The sequence below is a fragment of the Temnothorax curvispinosus genome, unplaced genomic scaffold (genome assembly GCF_003070985.1).
Source record: "Temnothorax curvispinosus isolate PA1 unplaced genomic scaffold, ASM307098v1 QBEX01001580.1, whole genome shotgun sequence".
NCBI classification, from domain to species: Eukaryota; Metazoa; Arthropoda; class Insecta; order Hymenoptera; family Formicidae; genus Temnothorax; species Temnothorax curvispinosus.
The window spans coordinates 96,935-108,929 of record NW_020211360.1 but is presented as its reverse complement, the minus strand read 5'-3'; the positions used below and the strand labels follow the sequence as shown (position 1 = coordinate 108,929).

General features: G+C 41.7%; 1 protein-coding gene across 1 annotated transcript in view; it reads right to left on the bottom strand.

Annotated features, from left to right (window-relative positions):
• Nucleotides 1-1,171: 1,171 nt before the first annotated feature.
• The window catches only part of LOC112466573, a 41,007-nt gene continuing 30,183 nt past the window's right edge, over nt 1,172-11,995 (bottom strand). The window contains exons 7-11 of the mRNA XM_025034734.1: nt 6,776-7,435; nt 5,586-6,547; nt 2,721-5,235; nt 2,466-2,621; nt 1,172-2,038 (exon numbers count right to left, since the gene is read on the bottom strand). Of these exons, the coding sequence (XP_024890502.1) occupies nt 1,869-2,038; nt 2,466-2,621; nt 2,721-5,235; nt 5,586-6,547; nt 6,776-7,435 (4,463 nt within the window). The 3' untranslated portion in view covers nt 1,172-1,868. The remainder of the gene's footprint in view (nt 2,039-2,465; nt 2,622-2,720; nt 5,236-5,585; nt 6,548-6,775; nt 7,436-11,995) is intronic.

Here is an 11,995-nt window from a genome sequence, read left to right as displayed (position 1 = left end):
TATTTGTTTATAACTTTGTAATAAAGTATTTCTAGCCAAACTTCATATATAACATTTTTTCTTATTTTTACTTGTAGAATATGCTTCCGCAGTTTGTCAGGTAAGTCCCGGGCTACCTTGTATATATACATATACATACTGTATTATACATATGGACTACTATTAAATTAAGTTCTTTTTTTTTTTTATTAATGAACTACATCAGGGGCCGGATCAATTATGTATCTTAAAACGAAGTAAAAATTACAAATCGTGAACAGATTTACTCTAGTAAATTTTCTCGCTTTTGTAATTTTCACCTGGTTTCAAGATACACACATAATCGACTCCCAGTTTAACTAAACTGATTTAAACATTTTTGAAAAGCGCACCATAGTTAGCTTGAAAGTGATCCAAATTCTTACTTGAGAAACTCGATCTACTTTTTAGTATAAACCTATTGCGCACGTGATTTTATTGCGTTAAGAGACTTCGATCAATCTCCGATTGAGATGATTAACGATTATCTCATCAAGCAGTACTATTTTGTTAACGTGGATGGAATAGTCGATTTTTTGTTGTTTAATACATGGGAAGAAAAATTCGATTAAGAACAACAATTTATATTGTTATAAATGTTGAAACTGCAAGCGATTCTGCTAATTGAGTTAATCGCTAATTAAGTTAATTAAAGTTTAATTGAAGTCATTTTAAAAGTTAGAAAACTGAAACGATCTCTCGCGTTACTTTCTCTCACGTTGCCACAACGCCACAACACATCGGCTCTGACCACCGTTTCGTACAAAAATATATTCTACCGTTTGTATCCTAACGTAACAGGAACCACTATAGTAAGGCGACGGGGTGGCTACGGTAAAATCGATTAGAAATAGGCGATCTACAATCAGGCTCATATTATTAACTATCTACTCAGCTATTTTGCTTGTCGCAAATTCTTAATTCGAACTATTACTGCACGGCCGGCACTATGGAATTAATGTCGTACGAGCGATTCGTATCAACGAGACGCATCGCCTTAATTAAATGATTAATTGACATGCCTATACATACTTCATTCCAGTAACATTACGATTCGCTTGCGTATGGCATACATCGAAATTCCCATATATATATACTTCGTTGTCAAAACACATATTGCTATATTAAGATGCTGTATCGCTACTTCTCGTTGAAATCCACAAAACGAAAATATCATTCCACGTTTAAATCATTGCTGATTATGCTGATTATGATATTGCACTTTGCATTGTTGATTTAGATTGGAAATTTGCAGCAGTTAAGTCTCTTTTCGCGATACTGATTCCCTATTGCGGCGAAACTATAGAGACCATTGCATTGCACCGCAAATTTGCATTGTATATTTAAAAAGTACATTTACTGTACTATTTTATTGCTATTTGCATGCACAAGACGTATGTATGTTTAATCTACGAGACGTCTGATCAGAAAGCAAAATAAATTAGCAAATCACACAGACTTGCTATTTTTCCTTTTTTTTTTTTTGTTAATTAACAAATTGTCCATTAAATTTATAACAGATGATTATGTAATAATTAGAACAGTAAATGTATAATCGATTCATTTAAACGCTTCTAGAAATAGTTCATTTCTTTTTATAAATCGGCGAGATTGAGCTTTCGATTTTTGACTAAACAGCGATATTATTATTTAAATTTACAAACACGATAGAAAAAGCCTCTCGCGTAATATCGATTCACATCTAAAATCTCTCGAACAAAACAAATCAATAACATACCTTATAAACCATTATGCTTACGTAACAAATATCGATCGAAAAATTATCCAGTCGCTTGCTTGGCACATTTCTACGTTCCGTTTGCATCATGCGATCGGGATTTCGTATTCCTTCACGAGGATTTGGTGGCAGGATGCCTGACTAGGAGATTCACTTCACCGTCGTGTAGCTTCTTCATTAAAGACCACGCTTCTATCCTCGACATTCGCGTAACGTCGTTACCGTTTACTTCGAGCAGTTGGTCTCCGGCTTTTAAAGCACCCGTTTTCTCGGCAGCACCTCCTGTTGTAAAAGATAAAATTGAGATAGCATATTATATAATCCTATTATCTTATTTTTATCAAACCAAATATGAAACTTTGCTTTGCCAGTAAATTAATAATAGTGATTTTTTATACGACCCAGCTGGCCACCTTTATTTAATACAGTTGTCACGACGTTTCGCCCATTAATTTTGGCCCTTTTCAAATGTAAACCTAAGTCATGAAATCAGTAAAAAAAAACCTTTATGAAAGAGCCAAAATCAATAGTTAAAACGTCGCGACAACTGTATTAAATAAAAGTGGCCAATTGGGTCGAATAAACAATAATTCTTATTTTTATCATTTTAATGTAACGATCATTATACACGTGCAAAGGACTACATTACTCTTTACGTAATATTACGATTGCAAATGTACTATACACGAAGATCTGCTATAAAATTTACCGGTGAATATCTTCTTGATGATTAGAGGTCTATCCCCGAGGGGACTATCCCTGCCGCCTTCCAGGCTGAATCCCAGGCCAGCTCCGTCCTTGTAAACCGCCACGGTCGACGGTGGTCCCCACGCTGTGTCCTCCACGTTTCCATTCGTCTCTAACCCTGTGCGAATCCGAGTTCTCTTATTTACACCGATTCCGTTATCGTCAAAACGGATCGTGAGAGTTCTCTCACGTGAGAAACGCATATCCTTATTTTTACCTTCGACGATGGTTTCGACACTCGCGGTCCGCGACCTCAGTTTACCGCCCTCCTCCATTCTGACCCTCGACACGACCAGCACGACCTCCGATCTCGGCTGCTTCAGTACCGCCATGCTCTCCCGGTGCGTGAGGCCTCGCGTGCTCCGACCGTTTATGCTGAGAATCCTATCGCTCCGCTGCACCCGGCCGTCTTTGTCCGCGATGGAGTGTGTCAGCACTCGGTGAACCGTGATCTCCTTCACCTCGCAGTCCGCGCCGCCGGCCAAGGTGATGCCAACGCTGCCGGTCGGATTCTCCTTGTGGAGAAGAACGACTATGACGTCGTGCGCTCCGCGTGCCTCCTCCAAGCTCGCCTCCTCGACGAGCTGCGCCAGTTCTTGTTGCGAGATCAGACTGGTGCTGCTAGCCAGCGAACTGATACTGCCGAATTGCTCGCCGTAGCATCTGTCGGTGTCCATTTCCGTCCCGATGTTCTCGTCCACGCTGCTGTCCAGACTTGGAAATCGATTGTGAGTGCTGCTGGCGCTCTGCTGTAGCTGGCCGTGCGCGGGACTCGTGTCAATTTTCTCCAGAGCTTTCTTCATGTCCGTCACGCTGGCGCTGCGTCGATTTAGGCCACGGGATGTCGGAATCTTCGACACCGTCGTGCTTTTTATTCTTTCGACGCTTTCCGACGTTTCGTCACCGCTGTCGGCGGCTTTGGGTCTCCCTAAGGTGGGTATTTTGGAGACGAAGGGTTTGTCTTCCGACCAGGACTCGTTCGAAGTAGTGGAGCCTCTTCTACCGTATCGATTTTCCTTTGAGATTTCCCAAGCAGATTTCACCGGCGAGTTTGTCATCGCACCGTTCTCGATTTTCGATTCCGTATTTTGCGCACGGAGCAATTTTAAATCCTGCTTAGCGCCAAGTATATCCTCCAGGCTCATTTGGCTCTTCGATCTACCAAAAGTCCCCTCGTCGACATGTATGGCTGATCTGGAGCGGCTCTTAGTCGTTAAGATCGTCAGGAGATCGTTTTGGTCTTCCATGCTTTTTCTGGGAGTTAAACTCGCTCTACTTTGCGGTTTCGACATTTCCACCGCGGCCACCTTCGTATCGCTCACCGCAGTTCTGGTCTTCGAAGACAAAGCGTTGTTGGATGCTTTAATAACAGGTTCGTTAAATACGGACCCACGATTATTTCTCGTTTCCAAATTTTGAGTCGCGACGGATGGACTCTTGTCGTATTTGCTGTTCGAGGTTTCTTCCATCGATCGAGCCAAAGTCTTCACTTCCGCTCGAACCCACATTTTGAGATCGTTCGACGGCTCCAACAATTCGGATTTAGGCGGTCTAACAGCCGGCGGCGGGAAACTCATTTTAGGCGGCAATTTAGGTTTCTCCGCCTTCTTCAAAAACGATCTTTCATCCTCCGCAAAGGGATCCGTAACTTCTATGTAGGCGATCTTGACCTCTTGTTTCCTCGCGGGATCATTCCCTGAGTTGTTGCTCATCTGATGAATAACCCCACCGTTCTCGACGGCTCCTTTCGCGGCATCTTCGTCGTCCGAGAACTTTCGCTGGATTAGCGGCGATCCGTTCAGATCCCTGCCACTTCGGCATCTGGCACTCGCTAAGATGTTCTTCCGATTTATCGCCTCCACGCTTTGCGGCTTCAGTACTCTTCGGGATAGGGACTCGGCGCTGGCTTGAGATCCGGACGTGAGTGTCGAGGACGTGCTGCAATTTGTATCAGTGCTGTTCGACCGCCTCAGTTGTCGCTGAGGGATCTGCGAGCTCCTCGACACGAGCTCGTTCGGCTGTGGCGAGCGCGGATTCGAGCCGCTGCTGCTGGAAGACGATCTCTCGACCAGGTAGGTCCGTTCACCGAGAACACCTATCCTGGAGGCAAATTGATCTTTGTCGGATGCAACAATTGGGTCTCTGATATCCCGCGCGACTGCGATTCTACTCAAACCGTCCGCGATCAAGGGTCGACGTTGGCAGTTCAGTTCCGCGGAGACGTAAGATCTCTCCGATGAGACGGTGGATCTTTCCGATGGTACCGGAGACATCGGCGGACTGAAGCCGCGAGATATGCTGCTCTGAGAGCTGCTCACGGCCGAATCGTTATCGGAGTCATCGTAATCCAAGCGAGCTTTCCTCTGCATCGTCCTCGGCCTAGTACGCGTGCCATCCGGCGAACTAGTTGTCGACGCAAACTCGAAGCTGTAATCGCTTCTCGTCGGGCTGCAAATACTCTCCAGGCTTTTCGGCGGCTCCGAAAACGTGGGCATCGCGGTTGATTGTGAACTTTTCATCGGACTGCTGCCGTTCATCGCGGAGCTCGTTGTCACTGAAGTGCCATAAACCGTGAGAGACTTTCTCTTGAAAGCCGGGGAGTACTTGGAGTGGATCTGAGGCGCCGGCATCTTGAAGGACGTTGTCGCTTTCAAGGGCTGACTCCCCGTGCTGGCGTTGCTGGTTAAGGAACTTTGAGACCCCCACTTGTCCTGAATGTTTGCCTTTGGTATCTGGAAAAGAAAAACGTATATTTAACGTAGCATTATTTTGAACATTTCTACATGCGTAAAATATAGAAAAATGTTATTCGTAAATAGACATCGAATTTTTTATATGCAGATTGGTGGAAAAAAGCAATTAATAACTAAGATTACGTTATTTATATAATGTTCAACATATTTATACCTAACATATGTTGTATACATATGTTGGATATTATAAATAACATGAGCTGAGTTGCTTCTTTCCGCCAATCTGTATATAAAAAATCTGATGTCTATTCATAAAAATTGATTTTTCAAAATAATAGCTGATAAATTTTGCAAAAATTTGGTGAATTGCATTATATTTCAAATCTTACCTGATGCAATAATATCGAATCTCGTGATTTGATTTCCGGTAGATCGACGATAGGTTGCTCAATCGGCACGGTATCTTTTTCCGGTATAACCAGACCACGTAGCTTCGATATCGATCTTCGTCTCTGTTCGATCAGCTGATTTAAGCTGTTTTTTCTGACATCTTCTCCGGGTCGTCTAAACGTGGACGCCAAGGAATTCGTCCTTGAGATTTGTGAGTTACTGATGGAATCGGTTGTCAGAGAATCTTGATTTTGCGTGAAGGGTGTCGGGCCTGAGAAGCTGGTAGCTCGCGCTAATGAAGGCGTGCTCGTTGTCTTGACCGAGTTGCTAGAATTGCTACAAGAACCCACAGTTTTACTCGAATACACGGCGTTCTGCAAATTGCCGCTTTCAGCGGTGCTTGCGCAATAATTCTTCGTCGTTGTACTTAAGAAATTCTGCTTGTCGTACGAGGACGGACTTGGCAGTGATGTGGTTTTCGGCGGAACGATTGGTAGCGTCTTTGGGACTCGCGTAGTTTGCGCGATTGAACTCAACAGAGCAGGCTGAATAGTCTGAGACAAACTGGGCGACCTATGGCTATATTTCTTCGCGGAATCATCACCCGTCATAGTTTTGGCCGAATCGGTCAGATCGAAAGAACTCTGCGTCCTGTCGGGGAAGAAAGACGGTCGGTCCTTCTGTCCGTTGCTCTTGTCATTCCAAACATCTTCGGAGGACTTGTACTTGGAGAGGCGTTGTTTGCTGTTGCTCGTGGCTGCTGTCGCTGTCACGGTATTAGGAAATAGGGGCGCGTCAAGGCTACTCTGCGACGAGAACATGGCAATTTTGTCTCGAACAGATCGCTCAGACTTGTCGTCTTGTCGCCAGAGATCGCCGTTCAAGGAAAACTTTCTCTGCGGCGATTCTGTCGTAGGAACGTTTCTCGCGTGCAAAACTGTTTGCTCGATTTTTGGCGGACCTGTGAATAATGCAATGTACTTTTACAAGAGGTATAACGATGTAAGAAACGCGGAGATGATGTAAAAATGCAATGTGTTCGAGATGATTTCAAAGGAAGAAGAAATCAATCTTCTCGGAAGTATTGAATTAAATAATTTAATAATATATTTTTGGTATGTTAACGTTGCTTCTTGGAGAAAAAGGACGGAAGAGAGGATTAATTCGAAGCTAGGTAAGTAATGAGTACCTGTCAATGGTAGAGGCGGTGGCATATCAACAGGCGTGTCCTTTTCCACGTGGCTTGGCACTTGTTCGATCGTCGTTACGTCCTTCTGATAATATCCGGCGATCTCCATTTTCTTCTCGCTCGTCATTAAATTGCTGTTAGTCGTCTGACAAGAATAAAGAGAATTCGCCGTTGAGACGACGGGAGCGTTTTTCTTCGCGATATCTTCCGAGATATGATAAGATGATTTTTTCTCTTCGTTAGTAACCTCGGTGGACTTCACGTCTTGACATATATTATCCATATTGGCCGACGTAGCCTTGCCCATCTCGGACCGGACGCTCTCCATATTTGCCAGAGCGGCTTTGTTTATATCCTGCCTCACGTTTTCAGCGCCTGCGAACGTCATCTTGCTATCGGGTAGAATAATGCTCCTCGAACCGACAACGTTGCTGTCGTTCGCGAGCATTTTAAGAGTCTCGCCGGCACGGAACGGCTCGTTCTCGTTGCACAATCCACCGCCATTCGTGGTTATCGTCGCTGTCCTTGTCGCGGCGATATATCTGTACGGTGGCTGGTTGCTACTGTTGCTGAATTCTTGGTACGCCGCTGGAAATTCGTCCCCGTCCGGGGGCAGGCGCTGGCCGCCTCCGCAGTTCTCCATCTTACCATTTACCGTGTCTGCAACAGTATTCCCGAATACATCCTCGATATCGATATAAAAGTTTGAATTTTGAGATTATAATATGGCAATGAAATATTTTAATGTTCATTAAAGCTATACAAAATTTGTAGATGTGAAATTTGGACGATAAAAATTTGTTAAAGTATAATACAACATAATACGATTTTTTAATGTAATTTCTTCCTAAATGTGATAAAAGAAATAAGATAATAGATTGTATGATGCTATTTCAATTACATTTTAACAAGCTATTGTATAGAATATCGGATCTGTTTCATTTTCTGATAAGGTAGCAAATTCAAGGTGAGGCGGAAATTTGAATAGCACTATCCTCGTTGCTTATAGTCAAAGAGATTTGAAAATATTTTTTATTCTTTGTACAGCATTTCTGAAGTTATATATGTATATTTATGACGAAAAATGTCTCTCCATTAATAGTTCTTCTGTACACCTTGTAAAATTCATTTTAGCATTCTTTTGTTTTAATGTAATATGTACTGTTAAGTATTATGTTATGCTTTAAGAATTCTTGCGGAAAGGAAGTGTATTGCATCGGTAAAAATATTTGCACCATTAAATAGCGAACCAGCAAACCACTCGAATGATTCATCGCGCATATATCAACACATTGTACATCGCATAGTGAACGTATTATCGTTTAAAAAATGACATCATCTCTTCGATTTTCCATGCTCTTCGTCTGACGAATCAAGCGAGCGCACAATTTTGCGATCTTTCACTTTTGTCAATGAATTCAATGTACCCTTGAAAGAGAGTTCAGTCTCTATCGAATTTTAAGGCTTTGCTTTTCATTCATAAAATGCGACTTTTTAAGAAAAAAAACTTTATCTCCCATATTAATCTCGTTTTTAAGATTTATTCCGAATTTTTGTTTTACTTTAAATATTTTTATTTCATTCTGAACAATTTATTATTTTACTTTAATTTTTATTTTATTCCGGATTTTTATTTCTAATTTCTTACCGCACTTTATATAAGATTTACTCTGAATTTTTTGTCGCTCAATTTGAAGGTGCGGATCACTTGGCTTATATAGATTTGCATGATTTCAAGGATTTTCACATTCTAAAGCAAATCTATTGACAAAACATTTGCATGTATGTACGTTATCTAGTCTAAGCAGGAATATTTAAATCAAGCAAGTTTACCGTGCATGACTCTTTGCAATGGATATCGAAATGTTAAGTTTTATTTCGGACTCTCCTTATCTATCTACGAGCTTTGAAATATGCACAAGCATAGAATTCTTAAAATATTCAGCCGCTCGTAAATTGCATATCATCGGTGCATATATGCTGTCGCATTGCCGAACGCTTACGTATGCCGTCATACCGCGAAACACTGACTAACTTTAATTCACAGTTAATAAAGCGCGCCGCGCTAAACTACTGATTAACATTCCTGGCGCAGTGCAGTACGACGTAACTAATCGTCGATCGTATGCACGCGCAACAGATGCAACTTTCGCGGTGCTTGATGGTTTTCGATGCACCATCCAGACGATCGCACCATATTTGTACCGGTGATCAGGAGACACCGCGCGTGTCGTCGTGTGCGTAAATGTGCGTTCAAGTATGCGTGAATTTTGCGTATGTGTATGCATGAGTTTAATCCACTTGTTATCCACTCTGTATACAATTGGAGAGTTTATTTTTGGCAATTAACTACAAAAACCGATCTACACACAATATTCAATAATAAAAGTTCTCAATAAGTGATGCAAATATATGACAATAAATATAAATTTACATTTAAAAAACGGAGTAATATTCGATTTGACTAAATGAAGAGATGAATAATTCTTTGAAATAAAGAAATTGCTTTTTGTGCTGTCTCGAAATAATAATGTAGTAGAAAAGAAAACATCACAAGTGTCGGGCGTCGTAACATATTTCCATCTTGGCAAATATTTGATTACGAACTTGTGGTGAAGTTATAATTATCATATCATTATAACCAATCAGTTAAACAAATTGTTAAAAGTAAATTAAGATCTTATCTGTTATTCTTTAAACTAGCTATTATTGTACAATAGATTAGTGAGAAAGCTAACAAAACTAGACAAATATATATATGAAGGCTTGAGGCTGAATAACGTGCGCTCGGCATTCACTGATGCATTAAGTTGAAAGTAACCGATCACACACACAAAAACAGACAGCATACCGGATAATATACCTGATTAGACACGGCGCGATTGCAACCAGCCAGAATTCGCGAGGACCAGTCCTGTTTTACAACCACTTTGCGAGCATTAAGTTTGACAGGCAATTAATTTCAATCATCGAAGAGTACATAACTCGACTCGCGGTTATGGCAAACTTTCACGTGGAAGAAGTGCATCGCGCGCGTTTTGCGCGAGTTTCTGAGCTCCGGTCGGCGCGGAACGATTCCCCGAAGAACGTTGACGTGTATCGTCAAGATGAAGGAGAAAACAACGGGGCCGAAGTTCTCGTTCGTACTGGCAAGAGGCTGTCGTAAGACTGGGCGACATTGCTCGTCGAGGCCAGCTTCCGCGGTTTGCGCCGACATCACAAGCGCTTTCGTGGCACCGAGAGAAGGGATAGTCTCGCTAGTTTTCAGTGTACCACCGCGGCGGCCACGCTTTTAACTTCTGCTGCTCGGAATTACGTTCTTTGCAGGCATTATACCGTGAGCGAAAAAATCCGCGTGTATTCGCGCGTATCACTTCGTTCTTCACCCTCATTACCCGCGGCCCGTGTTTCCCTCTTCAACTTCTTCTTTGATCCGCATTGGATCGCTGGATGCCATCCAAGCGCGCGTCGCTTCTCATTACATATACACTTCACATTCGCGGATATTCGAGATTTATTTCTAATCCATCGAGATGACAGCGAAACAGCAACACATACGTATAAATTAGCTGCACGAGACACGACAGACTCTCTTGGAATGTGTAGATTTCCGTGTCTCGTGTACTAGTTCGCGGGATGTCGCCCGAACGCCAGTTATACGAGTCGATTAATCTTGCGGAATGTGTCAACGAAACGAAACCGTTCGCTCGCCAGAGAAAAGTCGTAGGACGCGTACCGGAAGAATCTATGCTGAGCTGGAATACCGCTATGCAATATAATCGATTTCGAGATGAGACGACGATTTTGTCATGCCACTGAGTTACGTCGCTTAGTAATTCCGTGGGCGATTAAATGATTCATCAATAGAGAATGTAACAACATTCTCTAGTTATTTGCACATAAAAATTAGACGTGTATTTAACAACATAAGCGTGAAATTTATAAATCTGAAACGCGATGCAAATATCGAAAAATTTGTACATCTATCCTATCTAATGTTTTTTTCTATCCTGCAAATTGCAATTATAACTGCAATACACTGCAAATCCAAATGTGTTACACGCATAAACGTCTAAAAATGACACATTAGACAGAAGCTCTTTTTGCGTGTTTCTCTATGTGTTAAATTACGTCATTTAACACGTTTAATCGTATTAAAATAAAAGTTAATATGTTCGTGTTAAAACGGCCAGAAATATGTAAGAAGAGTTTCGGCTAAAATAACACATTTGGATTTGCAGTGTAGGAATTATAATTGCAAGAATTCTTGACGTAGAAATAATATTGATCAATGAATATTAAGAATGCAATTGTTTTACTTATCGCGACTAAAATTATTCTTATTATGCATGCTCATATGTATTCTGATTCCGTGCAGGTATATGATAATAGTGGTTATAACGTACGTAAATTGCGGTTATAAATTACATCATCGCGCATATACTTTCTGAAAGCGAGAATTATGTCTGTCGCAATGTGCCGCGAGCGGCTTTCTTCGCCGGAATACTGTTTTGGAAAAGAAAAGAGGCAGGCCGCAAAATCAATGCCGTCACTAAAAGCCCACTTGTCCTTGGCACCGAGATTCGAATCGTTCGCGTTGCGTCAGTGTACGGAGGTGTGGAACCTTGTAACACACGATTAATAATTGTTATATTTATCTCCTCTAATAATAGTCTCCCTTTTTTTGTCTCATCGGCCGATATGGTGATCATGTGACATTCGCGTCGTTAAACATCCTAAATGATATATCGTCCAATGTGAAGCAATGTATTTAGCAATAAATCCGCGTGTTACAGCGGCTAAATCATTTATTTTCAGATGCCGATTAAAGCGCGCGACGTTCTTTGTGTTCGACGTTCGTTGATTCTCTAAAGAAACATACACATATGTTAGAATAGTGAACAGCACTGTATCGTACCGTTGCACACATTTTACCAAATTTTATGTATCTTCCAACATACTTTATATATCTTCCAGCATACTTCGTCTCGTCATGTACGTAACTTATTGCTTTCGGAAAAGTCAGCCTCTTTTTCGTAGCTCAGATTGGGTAAAGCAACTTAATACACCGAACATTAAAGAATTTATCTCGAGTTGCGGACATTTAGAAACGATTTCGTATTCCTTCCTACTTACATTTCGTCACGTAATACTTGTCAGATCGTTATCTTGTACTGGGGGGAAATTCACAGCCGGCATTGGTGTACAAAATTTCGGCAG